The sequence below is a fragment of the Acanthamoeba castellanii genome (genome assembly GCF_000313135.1).
Source record: "Acanthamoeba castellanii str. Neff unplaced genomic scaffold scf7180000084730, whole genome shotgun sequence".
Classification (NCBI taxonomy): Eukaryota; Discosea; order Longamoebia; family Acanthamoebidae; genus Acanthamoeba; species Acanthamoeba castellanii.
Genome location: NW_004457598.1, coordinates 22,604 through 37,140, shown reverse-complemented (window position 1 = coordinate 37,140; position 14,537 = coordinate 22,604). Strand labels below are relative to the sequence as shown.

The following is a 14,537-nucleotide window of genomic DNA, read 5'->3' as shown; positions in this document are numbered from 1 at the left end:
TGTGGCGTGGCAATTGGCGGTGTGTGCAGGCGCACGGGGGCTACTTTGAGGAGCTGAAGCGTGTGGCGGGCCTGGACAAGTACAAGGCCAGGGAGGACTTTGCGGTGGTGGTGCAGCCGTTCCTCGAAGACACCCAGATTCCCACCGGCTCTGATGGCAAGCCCGACACCTCCTACCTTGCGCCCGACTGCTTCCACTTCTCGGGTACAATGGCCCTCAACGAACTCCTTGTAATGGGTGGTCACTGGGTGCGCTCGACGACGCTGAACTGGTCAGTGGTGTTGTTGATGTACCACAGAGAAAGCGCACCAGGCAGCTGCCGTGGGCCTGTGGAACAACATCATCGAGCAGGACAAGCAGACCGTATGGGTGCCGGGCGAGCCGATCGAGTGCCCCGCCAACGGCGACGTGCTGCCCACCTAAGAAGACGTGCGCTCAGTGTTCAGCCACAAAAAATGGGTTGTTTATTGTTTGGTGAAGTTTTTTCTCAACATGGAAACACAAGGGACTGAGATAGGGCCATTTTAGTGTCAATGACATCAAGAAGAGATGGAAGACGATAAGGCCCTGCAGAAGAAGAAGGAGGAAGGAGTGGCGATTGGAAAACCTCGGGAGGTGATGCTGGCCCTGCCTGATCCTGGTACAGAGACATCTGCTGGTGTCGCGGTGAAGCTGCAGCTGGACCTGGCCGACGTGTTCTACACGCGCTCCCTGGTGCCCAAGGCCGACGCGGCCTACGACGCCCTCCTCGGATCGCTGGCGTGGAAGAAGAGGGTCTTCGAGAACCGCGCCACGGCCCTCTACGGCGACGCCGGGGTCGAATACGCATACGGCCCGGCCTACGGGGTCTACACCAGCGAGGACCGCACACCGCTGGCCTGGACCCCCGAGCTGCTGGACATCAAGACCCGGGCCGAGGCCGCGGTCGAGGCCATCGACGCCGCCCACTACGGCGGCGAGGTGGCTGCGGCCCTGGGCGGGCGCCTTCGGTTCAACGTGTGCCTGTGCAACTACTACGCGACGGGCAAGGAGGGCATCGGGTTCCACGCCGACAAGGAGGAGGCCGACGCCGCGACGCCCATCGCCTCGATCAGCCTCGGCTGCCCGCGCACCTTCCTCTTCACCCGCAGCCAGCGGCGTAGAAAAGGCGAAAGAGAAGAAGGAGAAGGAGAAGGAAAAGAAAAAGAAAAGGGCGAAGTAGAAGATGAAGCTGAAGGTGGAGAGGAGGACAGAACGCGGTACGGGATTGAGCTGGAGAGGGGGAGCCTGCTGGTGATGTGGAAGCGATGCCAGCGGCGGTACCTGCACTCGATCCCCAAGGACAAGAGCGTCAAGACGGGCCGGGTCAACCTCACCTTCCGCTACCTGCAGCCCCCGTCGTCCACATGAAAGAAAGCCATGGCTCAAGCTGAAGGCATGAATGTGAATGAAGGCAGGCACGTGTGTAAAGATGGAATGAATGAATGAATATAAGTTTGGAGATGTCGCGTTGGTGTACACGTCGATAGGCTTACTCCTCGCCATCGTCGTCGTCATCATCGTCCTCGTCGTCATCGCCATCTTCGTCATCGTCGTCGCTGCCCATATCAAAGTCGAATTCGTCGCGGTTCTCCTTGAGCGCCTTCGACGCCGCTTCCAGAATGTCGTCCACCGGTTGACCTAGCGATGATGATGAAGAAGAAGGTGATGACGATGAGCGGTGGCGAAAGACCAAAGTGTGCACACTGAGGCACATGTGTAGCTTACCCTTCTCCTTGCGGCGGAAGTAGGCTCGTCGTTGTCGTTCGGAGAGGAGCGACAGCGCTTCCTCGTACTCCCTCTCTTCCCTTTCGTCCTGTCCCGGATCCTTCAATTCACTGCACGACACACGACACACGACACACGACACACGACACACGACACACGACACACGACACACGACACACGACACACACGACACAACACAACGTGAGAACGAAACCCTAACCGGCCGTGTTGATGTGCAGAGAGATGGTGATGATGGTGATGATGGTGATGATGATGGAGGACGAACTTGACGAGCTCTCTGGACTGCTGGCATTTGGCGCATACTTTCGTTTTGCGTGCACAGCCGTCGCATATGGTGTGGTAGGCTCGCTTGACCGTCTTCTCCTGGCACTTGGTGCTGTGCATCGATGCAAACAAGAAGAAGTGATAGTGAGAAAGGGAGTTGGTTGGTCTTTTGTTCAACGCTCCTTGGCGGAGCAGGCGACAAGTGGAAGTGGTACCAGCGCTTGGGTGTGGTGAGAGGCTTGTACTTGCGGTACTTCTTCTTCCACTCAATGATATCGTGGCACCGCGGGCACAGGCCTTCGTTGGGCAGCCTGATAAATATCAACAACAAAAGAAATAATCAATAAATGACAAAAAATAAAATAAAATAGGAATTGAAATCTTGGTGGCAGACGATTGAGCGGGGCGTGTACGCGAGGATGTTGATGGTTTTCTTGCTGTTTTTGTTGTGCTTGAACGCGACCCTGTTCTGATGGCACGGAGCGCCTGCAATTGTTTGAAATTAAGTCGTTTCAATATCAGCGCAGGGCGCGATTTGAGATTAAAGTTATGAATGGGGCGAAAATGACACGAGCAAGACGATGTGAGAAGAGAAATTGAGACGAAGGGATGTTGCCTTTGGCGGGATTTCCTCGGCGGGTTGTCATCTTGTGCTGATTGTGAAGCCGGAGAGATTAAATCAATAAAAACGATTTAGAAAAATACCACTTTTACGCCGGTGTTATTCCTTTTTTCTTCGTTTCACAAAATGGCTGGGCCACCGTGCCAGGTGCCCAGGGATGGCCTACACGAAGGCAGCAGCTGAAGCAGCAGCCGTCATAGTACGGTCGAGATAAATGCTTGCGCCCTTCTTCCCGCTGAGCCCTAGCAACTTTTTTTATTCCTTTATTTTCTCTTTCGCCGAACGCAGGAAAAGAAAGTCAATTCAGCCGAAGAAGACCACGAAATGCGATAAGAGGTGTGGTTCTCCGAAGCTCACCAGCACGAAGCCCAGGGCGCTGAAGAGCTAATAAGGTACAAATGGAGAGTGTGTGTGTATGCTGATTTCATCACAACAACATAACAGAAGTGCAGATGGCGACGCGACAGGTCAAGCTTGTGGTGGTGGGTGACGGAGCTGTGGGCAAGACATGCCTGCTCTTGAGCTACGCCACCAACGGCATGCCAAAGACCTACGAGCCGACGATCTTTGACAACTTCGTAGTCCAGCTCTCGGCTAATGGTGAGTCGCTCGAGCTGTCGCTCTGGGACACGGCCGGCCAGGAGGACTTCGACCGGCTGCGCCCGCTCTCGTACGGAAACACCGACGTCTTCCTCCTGTGCTTCTCCGTCGTCGATCCGGTTTCCTTCGACAACGTCTTAGACAAGTGGCTTACGGAGCTGCGTCACTACTGCCCTTCGGCGGCAATCATCCTCGTGGGCACCAAGTCGGACCTTCGGCAGGACGGCACCACCTTGGAAGCGCTCAAGCGACGCGGCCAATCGCCAGTGTCGGTCGAGCAGGCCGAGGCGGGCGCACGCAAGATGCGGGCCGTGACGTACGTCGAATGCAGCGCCATCACCGGGCACAACCTCAAGCACACCTTCGACGAGGCCATAAAGGCCGTTCTCCTCGGCAAGCGGAATCGGGGTACCGATAAGAAGAAGTGCCTCGTCATGTAACAAGCCACCTCCCACCTCGACGACTGTACATAAAGACTTGAGAAACATTGGTGTGATACTTCCAAACACGGTGGTGAGCTGGCTGTGGTCAACGCCACGTCAGCCAAAAATAAAAAAGGAATATAACAACAAAACACGGCAAAACAATTGGAACAGAAGAAGCAAGATGGTGCTGCTTACGAACCAACATTTTATGGATGAGCTCACGAAGCTGTTCCAAGCCAACAAGACAAAGGGCAGCGTGTGGATCACCATGAAGCGACGTACAATTCTCCCCAACATTTTATTCATTTTGTTTCATTTCGCCATGTACCTGTATGATTCGCCAACTTAGCGACTTATGCCCAAGCATTTGATTCAATTCTCCACTCCCGCCAATTTAGATCAGATCTAACATCAAATTATTTGTGTTGTGGCTCATCGCCGCCCCCTTCTTGATTGCAATCGCGCAGATGAGGAGAAGCCACCCAAGGAAAAGACTGCCGCCAAGGGTGCTGCCAAGCCCAAGCCCAGCACCGAACACGCCGCCGATCCGTACGCTCAGCCCTTCGTTCCGTTCCGAGTCTCCACACCGGACTCGGCTCACGCGTCCGTGTCGTGTCGTGCGGTGCGTGCGCACAGTGAGCCCAAGTGCTTGGTGCGAGCGACGAACGGAAAGGACATCAAGATCAGCACCGTCATCAGGCACGAGCCCCGCTACGCGCGCGTAGCGTCCCGCACGCCGAGCGCTAACCCATAGCTGTGTGTCGTGTGCGCGCGCATGTGTGTGTCCTGTGTGTCGCGCAGGTCGAAGGACGTGGTGCGCTTCCAGCTGGCGTTTGCGACGCTGACCAAGACCAACATGGACGGCCTCAAGAAGAGAGAGCGAAAGGGCCGGAGGGGCAACCGCAAGAAGGTGCCCACCAAGCACGTCTAGACGAAGCCGAACGCGTGCGTGCGTGTGTCTGCTTCGTGTGCTGTGGCAATCAACAACGCATCGAACAAACGGGCCACAGCCAGAGTCTGAGTGTTGGCGGTTGCAAACGTTTCATGAGCGATACACAAGCAGAACATGCATGCAAGAAGAGTGTGGGTGGCGGTGGCGATGATGGGATGGTGACGCGTTGGCGGGGAGGCAGGTGGGGCGAGGCGGTAAGCTTAGAGGGACTTGTCGAGCGGCATGACGTTGAGGCCATGAATGGAAGGACCACGGCGCTCCTTGCGGGTGGTCTTGGCGTAGGAGATGGTGAGACCCTTGGTATCGTTCTTGTCCATCTTGTAACCCTGTTGATGGTAAGTACCGCTTGTTAGGCCTACGAAGAACCATCACACAGGGACTGGACGATCGCAAGCCGTACCTTCAGGTGGTGCAGGGCAACGGCAGCATTGTACTTGGTCTCAAACTCGACCCAGCACAGGTTGAACACCCTGGAGGGATGCTGCTTGGACTCCTTGGGCTTGATGCGGATGCCGAGGTAGCCGGGCATCTGACGGAAGATGTGGGCAACCTCGCGCTCGGTGGCGTCAAGAGGCAGACCCTCCACGTAGAGCGTAGGCGCGGCGTCAGGCGACAGCTGCGGCGAGTACGCTTGCGGTTGGACCTGGTACCAAGTAGTAGTGCAATAAAAAGACATAAGGCCTCGTCCACCAAAGGCAGGTAGCATAAGTGGCAAAGAAGCGGCGTACATAGGAAGCGAACTGGGCATTGGGCGCCACGGTGGAATAGAACTGCATGCCGGACATGTCTGTACCATGCAGGGCTGACCACGCTTAGCGAACATTCGCAAGGCATACGCGAAAGAACCGGGAATGTAGATAGAGCTGAAGCGTCACAGAAAGGGAGGTACCAAGGCTGGTGGGTCCAGGCATCATGGGAGACACGCCCATCGGGACCAAGGGCAGACCCGACGTGAGGCTCACGCGGCTGTTCACATCAGCAGCGCGCATGCTGCCGTAGCCGTCATGGCGATAGCCGCCATTGTTGTAGCCTGCGACTCGTCAGGATGCCATCGAAAGCGTTAGTATCGAGGAGTGGCGTCTGCAAAACACCAGAGGCGGGCACCTTTACGCGATGAGCTGGGCTGGTCGTAGTGCTGGCTGCCATAGTGCTTGCCATCATCACGCTCGCGGTGCTTGTTGCGTGAGTGCTCATGGGCAAAGTGGATCGCTGCATAAATGGCAAGGCGGCGTTAGAGGGGAGAAGAAGAGCGAGCAAGAGAATGGGGATGCTTTACTGATGCCGTGGTCATCGTTGTGGGAGAACTTGAAGTTGTTGAACTGCTCGCGCGCTTCAGCGGCCGACTTATGGTCACTGAACTCAACGAACCCCACGGTGCTGTTGCAGACAATACAACGCCACATGGTGAAAAAGGCTGTGTCCGTTGGGTGAAAAGGGAGTAGATGGTACTTTTCGTTGCGATCCCTGCGCAGGCGAGCAGAGATGTAGCCGGGCTCGCTGGAGAAGGTTGAACGGAACTCAGCCTCGGTGACCTCGAGCGGGATTTCGGCGATGAAGAGAGCAGTGCTGCCCGATGAGGATGAGGACGCAGCGGATGCCGATGAGGGAGCAACAGGCGGAACGGAGGTGGCAGAGACGGAGGGCTGGACAGCAGGGATGCCTGGAAGGGTACCCACCAGAGATACGGAAGTAGGGTCCATGATCTATGGATCACAAGGGGGAGGAGGAGCTGGAAGGAAGGACGGAATGCGACTACTCGAGGCTAATGGGCGAATCGGGACCGATTCAAGATTTCGTGTAGCGTCTCAAATCTTCGAAAATTCGAAAAAATGGGAAATGGATGAGAAAGGAAGGAGAGGCTGGCGAGGCGGCTGGCTGGAGGAAAGAGGCGGCTCTTGGATGAATGAGAGGAGATGGATGGGAGAAGGATCAGAGTCTCGTCAGGCGTGAAGTGGTAAGAGCTTGTGGGCAAGGCTGCGTGTGCGGGTGCAAGCGCCACCAGCCCAAAAAACCGAGAAATATCCCAGAAAAAGTGACCCGCCTGTTGTGTGTCGAACGTTGCGTCACCACGGCGAGGAGGAGTAGACGCCCTCCTTGTCATGTCGACTGCGCACGCTGGAGGCGGCGGTGGACAGAGGGGCGTGAAGTCGCTGGATGGCGATGTCCGCCAGCAGGGTGAAGGCCTCGTCCAAGTTGGTCCCCTCTTTCGCGCTGTGTGCGGTTGGTTCGTGGTTAGAAAATGGCGAGGGAAAGCTGCTGCAATCCAACCACCTTAGTGTACCTGACAAGGAGATGAGGAATGTTGCCGTGCTTCTTACACCACTCCTTGGCTTCGTCTTCGCTTACCTCAGGCTTTCCTGTTGTTGGTTTGGTGGTGGTGATCTCAGTTTTCTGTCTTCAGGGAGAGAGCACGAGAGAAGAGGGCGTACGGCGTGGTTGAGTGCCTGGGCTCTGTGCTCGACACAGATCGACTTTGTTGCCCAACACGAGGAATGGGAACTTCTCTGGGTCGTCCGGGCCTGCGTGTATCAAAAACTGGAGGACACACGACGCAATTCGTTTCTGGGTAAGGCCAGGAGACCAAGAGAGCAAGAGATGGTGGGGCTTACCTCCTGCATCCATTGGTGCAGATTCTTAAAAGACTGGGGCAGAGAACCACGTCAACGACGAGTAAGTGAGTGGTGAGTGAGTTAGCCACCTTCGTCAAGCAATTTGAACTAAGTTGGTGCCGTACCTCCCGATTGTTCACATCATACACCTATGGGTCCACATAGAATGTCAGCGTCAATCTTCTGTCATCGAAGCGCATGACCACCCAATACGCGCACAAGGATACGTACAAGCACGCAGCAGTCGGAGCCTCGATAAAACGCTACTCCCAGACTCTGAAATCGCTCTTGTCCCGCGGTATCCTGAATCAGAAGGATGTGAGTGCCGCTGTATGTGTATGTGTGGTGTGGTGTGGTGTGGTGTGTCCGCACCCATATTTGCAGCGTGACGTATCGGTCGTCCACGGAGAGGTCTTTCGTCGCAAAATCGGAGCCGATCGTCGACTTGTAGCGCTCTTTGAACTCTCCTTTGCAGTACCTGCGAGCAAGTTGCAGCGCGGGTGAGGGTCAGCCGGTGCGCTCACATGCAGGCTCGCGCTGGTGCCACGCAAAAGATGGGGAGGGTTGGCGGCACGCACTGCCCAATGAGTGACGTCTTGCCCACGCTGCACCAGCGCACGAGAAAAGTCAGTCAAGATTTCCCACTCAATGATTAATAATTGATGGTAAATCAAATCGAGCATTAAATAAATTGAGCAGCCTACACTCATCAATGAAGGAGGCCCGGGGGGGGGGGCAAATACCCAGAAGAACCAAGAAGCAGGACCTTGAGAAGGACGCACTTGCCATCTCCCCCCAGCGAGCGCACAATAGCGTCTGTATCGGCTGTCGCCAATCGCACGCCGTCCTCCTCTTCCTCTCGCGACTCGCACAATCCCATCCTCTTCGCTCTCGTCAAAAAAAAAAAAATAAAAAAAAGACCCACAACACAAATTACAATTATTTGCAGTAAATTCATTTTGAAAAAAATCATAAATAAAAGAAATAAGAGTTCCCACCTTCGTCTGATGCCAAGAGCTCGATGCCGATGGAGTTGGTGCTCACCAAGAAGCACAAAAGTAATAAATAAATGAGTCGGTCCTCCGTGGAAGGGTAAACCCTAGGCGGTCTTCGTCGCCGGCTCCGCGACGGGCAGGAAGCGGAAGTGGAGCATGTTCTCGAGACAGTCCAGTCTGTACAATCGGGGCGTGGTATAACCTGCGGGGTGGGTGGTGAGGTAGGTCGAAAGAGGCTTAGAGAGTCTTGATCACGACAAGGGTCAACATATGCGATCCTCCGCTGCCGAAGGAATGCATAGGTACCATCGCCATACTCGGCTCGGCATAGTGCGTGCGCGTCTCTTGGAACCGTTACATTCCTTTGGTGTGCCAAGGTAAGCAACAATGCAGCCAAGACCCATGCGCTTCAAACACATCAGAGAGAGTGAGGAGACGAGGAACGTACTTGCCGAGCCATGAGCCGGTCCGAAGAGGAAAGATCTCATCCCATTTCCTTCGTGTGATTCTGCGAGTGATGGAGTTCGTTATATCGCACACGGAGAAGAAGGCCTGACGGTTGCTAGTGCCAGACGTACCGCAGCGTGTAGTCGTCGTTCAGAATCCAGCTCTCGTTGGTGTCCACCTGTTTCTTGACAGACCAAAGGAAGATGTCGGCATGCGGACCTGCAGTTCGCGCGATGCTTATGAGAACGGAGAGCCGAAAGAACAATGGGCTCACTTCGACGGTTTTTTCGACGTACCATAAGGACCTCCACTGCCCCGTGCCCATAACTGAATGAGACCCCTGTTTGAGTCGTTGGTTGTTCGTGAGAGCGGGAAGTGTGAGCAATAGCGTCAGTTCATGGAACGGTACGCGCTGGAAGGATCGGCCAGAGAACGAACCTAGCTGGGAAGTAAGCCACCTCGAGCTTGGGATGCTTCCTAAAGATCACCAGCAGCTCCTCAAGCTTTTCATCCCCTGTCAGCGTGCCAAAAGGTGGTTAGCCTTCGTGCATGGCGCCACAATGGCCGCGCGGCCTCTATTGAGTAGCGTACCTGGATGGAGCATGGAGAAGTCTACGTCGTGGTCCCAAGGATTCACTTCCTCGTTCCTGCGTGGGGAAGATCGAAGGAGTGAGGGGAGGCGAGATAGTAGTTGGAAGGGCCTGTGCGCATACCTGACGACGTTCAAAAGGGTGGCAAAGTCAGGCCAGTAGGCGGCGTTGAGATCGTTGAGGGTGGTGATGATCTCGCGAGAGATCATGAGATTGGTCTGATAGTAGGAGTTGCTGACGGGGCACCACGAGTAGTAGTACAGCTCGAGAAAGGCGCCGATGCCAAACGTAGCGATGAGCGCTACCTTGAAGCCCTTGCTGGCCAATTGGCTGTGCCGATGCGAAAGGAGAGGGCGAATTGATCGAAAGATCGGCCGCGTTCGAATGGCATTCAGAATGTAACTTCGCCCCAGGTAGATGCACAGGCCAAAGAGGAAGGCCATGAAGAAAACATTGAGATCTTGGATGGGGCTCGTGTGGGCGCCCATGCTACGTGTTGGGTTTTATTTTTTGTGTCTTTCCGTATTTTGTTAAAAAACTCCTTTTCCAGCGCCACGTCAGCAGTCACGCAGTTTGGGAGTTTGCTCCGCTGCATGTTCCGCCGCTTGTTCACGGGTACCAGTTCTTATCGACGCCGATGCCGCACAAGGAAGCGTCACCCACATACTGCTTGATGGCGGGCCTGGTCCAGCCGCCGAACGACCTGAAGTCGCTGAACGAGGGGCTGTTGTCGTAGTGCGCGCTGTGTTGCCCATGATCATTGCACGATGTCAGCTCGCACACAAATGCACTGAGTTGGAAGGGTGCCACGTACTACCACAGGGGGAAGCGAGCGGCGCCGGCCCAGTTGCCCATGATGGGGTTCCACTGCGAAGCCGACGTGTAGATGCCGATGTGGAGACCGTGGCCCAGCGCCCTGTTGATGGCCTCCGACAAGAAGCCCCTACTCACACCCGTTCGATGAGCATCACATGAAACTACACGCGCTGCATGCATTGCTGAGGAATCCGTACCGGTTGAAGCCCTGGTCGCGCCAGTAGCCGGCGCCTTCGATGTCGAGCCACACCATGCCGTATCTAACTCCGTTGGAGCGCAGGTAGTGGACGAGCTCGTCTACTTGAGTAGAAGCCGACTTGCCGCAGCGGGGGCACGGGAACATGTAGACGTCGACGTGGGCCATGCCGCCCGCCCACGCGTTCGCCACCGAGGCCGCAGCACGCGAGTCGGGCTGACCAAACGACTGGTAGGCACGCACGATACCGAAGCTGAAGCCATTTTGGTGGAGGCACGACCACCCCGCCGTACTGACCGACTGGCAGTGCGGGAAGAGTGTGAGGTTGGGCATCATTTACCAAACACGTCCAGGTGAAGGGATGGGGTACGGAGGAGACGTCGACGCCGTAGGTGGCATCGGCCTTGTGGGCACCGCAGGCGAAGGCCAGGAGGACGGCCGCAACGAGAAGGGGTAGTGACCGCGCGCCGGTCATCCTTGCTTGACAGGTTGGTAGTGCTTGTTGTGAGTGATTGGAGTTTACCTCCGTCACTTTAAAAGAGGGCGGAAATGGCCAAGGAAGGCTCGGCGAACTGGCTCGTTAGCCAACGCGTGGACACGTTTGGCAGATGGCCGACCTCTTCGACCTCCTCCTCGGCCCGGAGCATTCCGCCGAGAGTTCCTCCAGACAAGGCCCGTCAGCGCCAATGTGAAGGTGAGTAGCATTTATTGGGACTGCCGCATGTTCATGGCCAAGCGTCTTTAGTTCAAGGGTACCAATTCTTGTCAATGCCGACACCGCACTCGGAGGCGTCGCCGACGTACTGCTTGATGGCGGGCCTGGACCAGCCGCCGAACGAGCCGAAGTCGCCGAACGAGGCGCTGCCATCGTAGTGCGCGCTGTGTTGCCCAACACACCATTGAATGTCAGCGCACACCGCAGCGCACACGACACGGCAGAAAAATTGGCAACCAGAGGGGCCCACGTACTACCACAGGGGGAAGCGAGCGCCACCGGCCCAGTTGCCCATGATGGGGTTCCACTGCGAAGCCGACGTGTAGATGCCGATGTTGATGCCATAGCCCAGCGCCCTGTTGATGGCCTCCGACAAGAACGCCCTGCGCAACACTCCACAGGTGAGTATCATACACAAAGTCATCAAGTCGTGGCCATCAACTAAGTGCGTACCTGTTGAAGCCCTGGTCGCGCCAGTACTGCGGACCCTCGATGTCGAACCACACCATGCCGTACCTCACGCCGTTGGAGCGCAGGTAGCTCACGAGCTCGTCGACCTGGTTCGAGGCAGACTTGCCGCAGGTCGGGCACGGGAACATGTAGACGTCGACGTGCGCCATGCCGCCCGCCCACGCGTTCGCCACGGTCGCGGCCGCACGCGAGTCAGGCTGACCGATGGACTCGTAGGCACGCACGATACCGAAGCTGAAGCCGTTGTTGCGGAGGCACGTCCACCCGGCAGGCGTCACCGACTGCAGTGGCGCAGGTGGTCACTCTCAAGCTTCAAAAAATTGGGGGCAATGAAGGAAAATGTAAATAAGTAAATAATAATAATGGAAATGAAAATTATAAGTAATAGGCCAATAATAAGCGAATAATAAGTGATTAACAAAATGAATGAAAAGGTGAGGTACGGAGGAGACGTCGACGCCGTAGGTGGCATCGGCCTTGTGGGCACCGCAGGCGATGGCCAGGAGGACGGCCGCGACGAGGAGGGGTAGTGACCACGCGCTGGTCATTCTGGCTTGACAAGTTGGGGGGTGGTCGCAAAGAATGAAGAGTCAACCTTCGGTGTTGCTCTTTTTGTTTCTCTAGGGCAGCCAATGAGGGGCGAGTAGAACTTGGCGTGGAGGTTCTTCGCACGGTTGGCCAACCAGCGCATCGACCAACCACAACCTGACATCCGGTTGGCCAAACCCCCCTCACGGCCTTCAAACATGTCACATCCCTCCTCTTTCGGTCTCGCTCACACGACCGGTGAGGGACACATTTATTGTGGTTGTGGTCTTCTTTGTGGACATGAAGGAGACTCGATCGAGCTCACTGCGCTTAGTACCAGTTCTTGTCAATGCCGGCGCCGCACTCGTAGGCGGTGCCGTGGTACTGCTTGATGGCGGGCCTGGACCAGCCGCCGAACGACCTGAAGTCGCTGAACGAGGGGTTGTTGTCGTAGTGCGCGCTGTGAAGAAGAGTTGGGTGGTTTGGTCAGATTCGACACGCAATGGTGGTGCACACTAGGGTCGGGGCAGGGCGCTAGAGGGGTGGATGCGAGATGGGCGGGACCACGTACTACCACAGGGGGAAGCGAGCGCCACCGGCCCAGTTGCCCATGATGGGCTCCCACTGCGAAGCCGACGTGTAGATGCCGATCCTCTCGCCATAGGCCAACGCCTTGTTGATGGCCTCCGACAAGAACGCCCTGCACAACAACTGAATGTCAGCTGACTACGTACGCACACGCGTTAGGTGAAGGAACGTTGGATTGCGTACCGGTTGAAGCCCTGGTCGCGCCAGTACTGCGGACCCTCGATATCGAACCAGATCATGCCGAACTTGACGCCGTGGGAGCGCAGGTAGCTCACGAGCTCGTCGACCTGAGTCGAGGCCGACTTGCCGCAGTGCGGGCACGGGAACATGTAGACGTCGACGTGCGACATGCCGCCCGCCCACGCGTTCGCCACTGAAAGGAGTTTTGTAACACAAGGGAATCGGAGTTAAAATTTATGAAAGCAAAGGTGCGGAAGACCTACCGGTGGAGGCAGCGCGGGAGTCAGGCAGACCGACGGCCTCGTAGGCACGCACGACGCCGAAGCTGAAGCCGTTGTTGCGGAGGCACGTCCACGCGGCAGGCGACACCGACTGTTGTAAAAGGAGGTTAAAACTAATAATAATCTCACGAGAAATAAAATTGAGAATAAAAATCATAATAGTGGGAGGAGACGGTACGGAGGAGACGTCAACGCCGTAGGTGGCGTCGGCATGAGGGGCACAAGCCGCGAGGGCAAACAGAACCGCAGCGAAGATGAGGGACGCACGAATCATTTTCACTGGCGGATAAGCGTTACTAACGGACTGCCACTTTTTATTGCGACAGGAAGACTCAATGTTGGCCAGTGGGGTTGTGTGTACCTTGCTTACGAACGAGAGAAAGGAAGTGACACAAGGGGTGTGGTGCCTGTTGCGGCAATTTCGGACCTAAACGAAAACGACGAGTTGTCCAATGCAAGCACAAGGTCAAACATGCCCAACGAGTTTCAGTCAATAATTAATTATATTAAGGGGGCTGACTGACGCAGACACGCTCACCCATTGGTCAGCAACTACAAAACAAACACAAACCACAATGGACACTGCTATCTCATCACCCAAGAGATCTCACTCCGCCTGTCACAAGATGAAGAGTGTCCTGGTGCTCTGCAGCCACCATGTTGTTCATGACCTATGGGGTTGATGTCTCACAGGGCCTGAAGCAGACAGACCTATCTCACCACCCATCTCACCCCCTTGATTTGTACACCAACCTCATGAAAAACAGCCAAATGGTGGCCTTTTTTGTATAGATAGTTGATTTTGTGCTAAGCAAAAAGTGCCAACAACATATGGTTTGGTATCCAAAACCCAAGGGCCTTTTGCTTCTGTGTTGCTGATGACAAAGAGGAAGATGTTGTTGACCCTAGGGCACCAACCAATACATGCTGTTGACCTTGTTGTCCAGCCTCCATCTCCAGCAGTTGTGCCCATGCACTCCTGACTTGTTCATCAAAGGCACAGCCACAGCTCAACTTCTGCCAATCCTGTTGCCTGTCCCTCTGCAACACCAGGGTACATATTGGTGATTGTGCCACTCCTGGCTGCAATCAAGGGTTCCACTTAGACTGTGGCATCAAAACCCCAAGTAGCACCTTTGTCTGCTCTGAGACATGCACTCTCAACCTCCCTGACACCTTCTCACAGTAACATTCCTCTCTGTAAGCTTATTCTATTACAGATTCTCCACAAAGCTACATATCTACTGTGTTACCAACTGCACAGCCACCAAAACTGGTTTTTCTCAAAGTTCCATCTTTGCAACCTTTTAACCACCCCCTGACTGCCAGGCTGCCTGCCTGTGACATGCTGTTTGACTTTTTGTTGACAATTTGTCCCTCATTTTTGCACACTGTGAAGTTTCATCGCAAGGGCGCCCTTATTGGGTTCATTTCGCTATGGTGCACAGTCATTTTGTGACCAGGATTTATTCCCATTAGCTTCGTTCAAGG

At 55.4% G+C, this 14,537-nt stretch overlaps 8 protein-coding genes and 1 pseudogene across 8 annotated transcripts in view; 4 read left to right on the top strand and 5 right to left on the bottom strand.

The window, feature by feature from the left end:
• Positions 1-423, top strand: part of ACA1_384400 (GDSLlike lipase/acylhydrolase domain containing protein) — a gene marked incomplete at both ends in the record, with an annotated part of 1,791 nt that extends 1,368 nt beyond the window's left edge. The window contains 2 exons of the mRNA XM_004347048.1: positions 30-204; positions 299-423. Of these exons, the coding sequence (XP_004347098.1) occupies positions 30-204; positions 299-423 (300 nt within the window). The remainder of the gene's footprint in view (positions 1-29; positions 205-298) is intronic.
• Positions 424-549: 126 nt separating this feature from the next.
• On the top strand, positions 550-1,389 carry ACA1_384390 (annotated as a pseudogene).
• A 121-nt stretch (positions 1,390-1,510) lies between these two features.
• On the bottom strand, positions 1,511-2,678 carry ACA1_384380 (uncharacterized protein; the record flags this gene model as incomplete). The annotated part of the gene is made up of 6 exons (XM_004347047.1): positions 1,511-1,659; positions 1,747-1,846; positions 2,071-2,143; positions 2,247-2,342; positions 2,445-2,495; positions 2,635-2,678. 6 exons carry the CDS (start codon positions 2,676-2,678, stop codon positions 1,511-1,513), a joined length of 513 nt encoding a protein of 170 aa, XP_004347097.1.
• Positions 2,679-3,105: 427 nt separating this feature from the next.
• Positions 3,106-3,693, top strand: ACA1_384370 (cell division control protein 42, putative; the record flags this gene model as incomplete). The annotated part of the gene is made up of 1 exon (XM_004347046.1): positions 3,106-3,693. The coding sequence occupies one exon, from the start codon at positions 3,106-3,108 to the stop codon at positions 3,691-3,693; it is 588 nt and encodes a 195-aa protein (XP_004347096.1).
• A 166-nt stretch (positions 3,694-3,859) lies between these two features.
• Positions 3,860-4,609, top strand: ACA1_384360 (signal recognition particle, putative; the record flags this gene model as incomplete). Its single annotated transcript, XM_004347045.1, has 4 exons — positions 3,860-3,956; positions 4,146-4,227; positions 4,315-4,404; positions 4,480-4,609. The coding sequence occupies 4 exons, from the start codon at positions 3,860-3,862 to the stop codon at positions 4,607-4,609; spliced, it is 399 nt and encodes a 132-aa protein (XP_004347095.1).
• Positions 4,610-4,830: 221 nt separating this feature from the next.
• ACA1_384350 (RNA recognition motif domain containing protein) lies at positions 4,831-6,330 on the bottom strand (the record flags this gene model as incomplete). The annotated part of the gene is made up of 7 exons (XM_004347044.1): positions 4,831-4,956; positions 5,031-5,273; positions 5,359-5,417; positions 5,520-5,660; positions 5,735-5,839; positions 5,907-6,007; positions 6,080-6,330. The coding sequence occupies 7 exons, from the start codon at positions 6,328-6,330 to the stop codon at positions 4,831-4,833; spliced, it is 1,026 nt and encodes a 341-aa protein (XP_004347094.1).
• A 363-nt stretch (positions 6,331-6,693) lies between these two features.
• ACA1_384340 (Ras subfamily protein) lies at positions 6,694-8,119 on the bottom strand (the record flags this gene model as incomplete). The annotated part of the gene is made up of 6 exons (XM_004347043.1): positions 6,694-6,841; positions 6,912-7,021; positions 7,060-7,149; positions 7,471-7,542; positions 7,612-7,717; positions 8,022-8,119. The coding sequence occupies 6 exons, from the start codon at positions 8,117-8,119 to the stop codon at positions 6,694-6,696; spliced, it is 624 nt and encodes a 207-aa protein (XP_004347093.1).
• Positions 8,120-8,338: 219 nt separating this feature from the next.
• ACA1_384330 (uncharacterized protein) lies at positions 8,339-9,759 on the bottom strand (the record flags this gene model as incomplete). The annotated part of the gene is made up of 8 exons (XM_004347042.1): positions 8,339-8,436; positions 8,541-8,596; positions 8,683-8,742; positions 8,813-8,900; positions 8,978-9,021; positions 9,120-9,195; positions 9,273-9,328; positions 9,395-9,759. The coding sequence occupies 8 exons, from the start codon at positions 9,757-9,759 to the stop codon at positions 8,339-8,341; spliced, it is 843 nt and encodes a 280-aa protein (XP_004347092.1).
• A 121-nt stretch (positions 9,760-9,880) lies between these two features.
• Positions 9,881-13,320, bottom strand: ACA1_384320 (glycosyl hydrolases family 25 subfamily protein; the record flags this gene model as incomplete). The annotated part of the gene is made up of 13 exons (XM_004347041.1): positions 9,881-10,013; positions 10,086-10,214; positions 10,285-10,583; positions 10,654-10,759; positions 11,040-11,162; positions 11,253-11,381; positions 11,452-11,750; positions 11,913-12,009; positions 12,335-12,457; positions 12,569-12,697; positions 12,769-12,958; positions 13,029-13,137; positions 13,225-13,320. 13 exons carry the CDS (start codon positions 13,318-13,320, stop codon positions 9,881-9,883), a joined length of 1,962 nt encoding a protein of 653 aa, XP_004347091.1.
• Between the last annotated feature and the right edge of the window lie 1,217 nt (positions 13,321-14,537).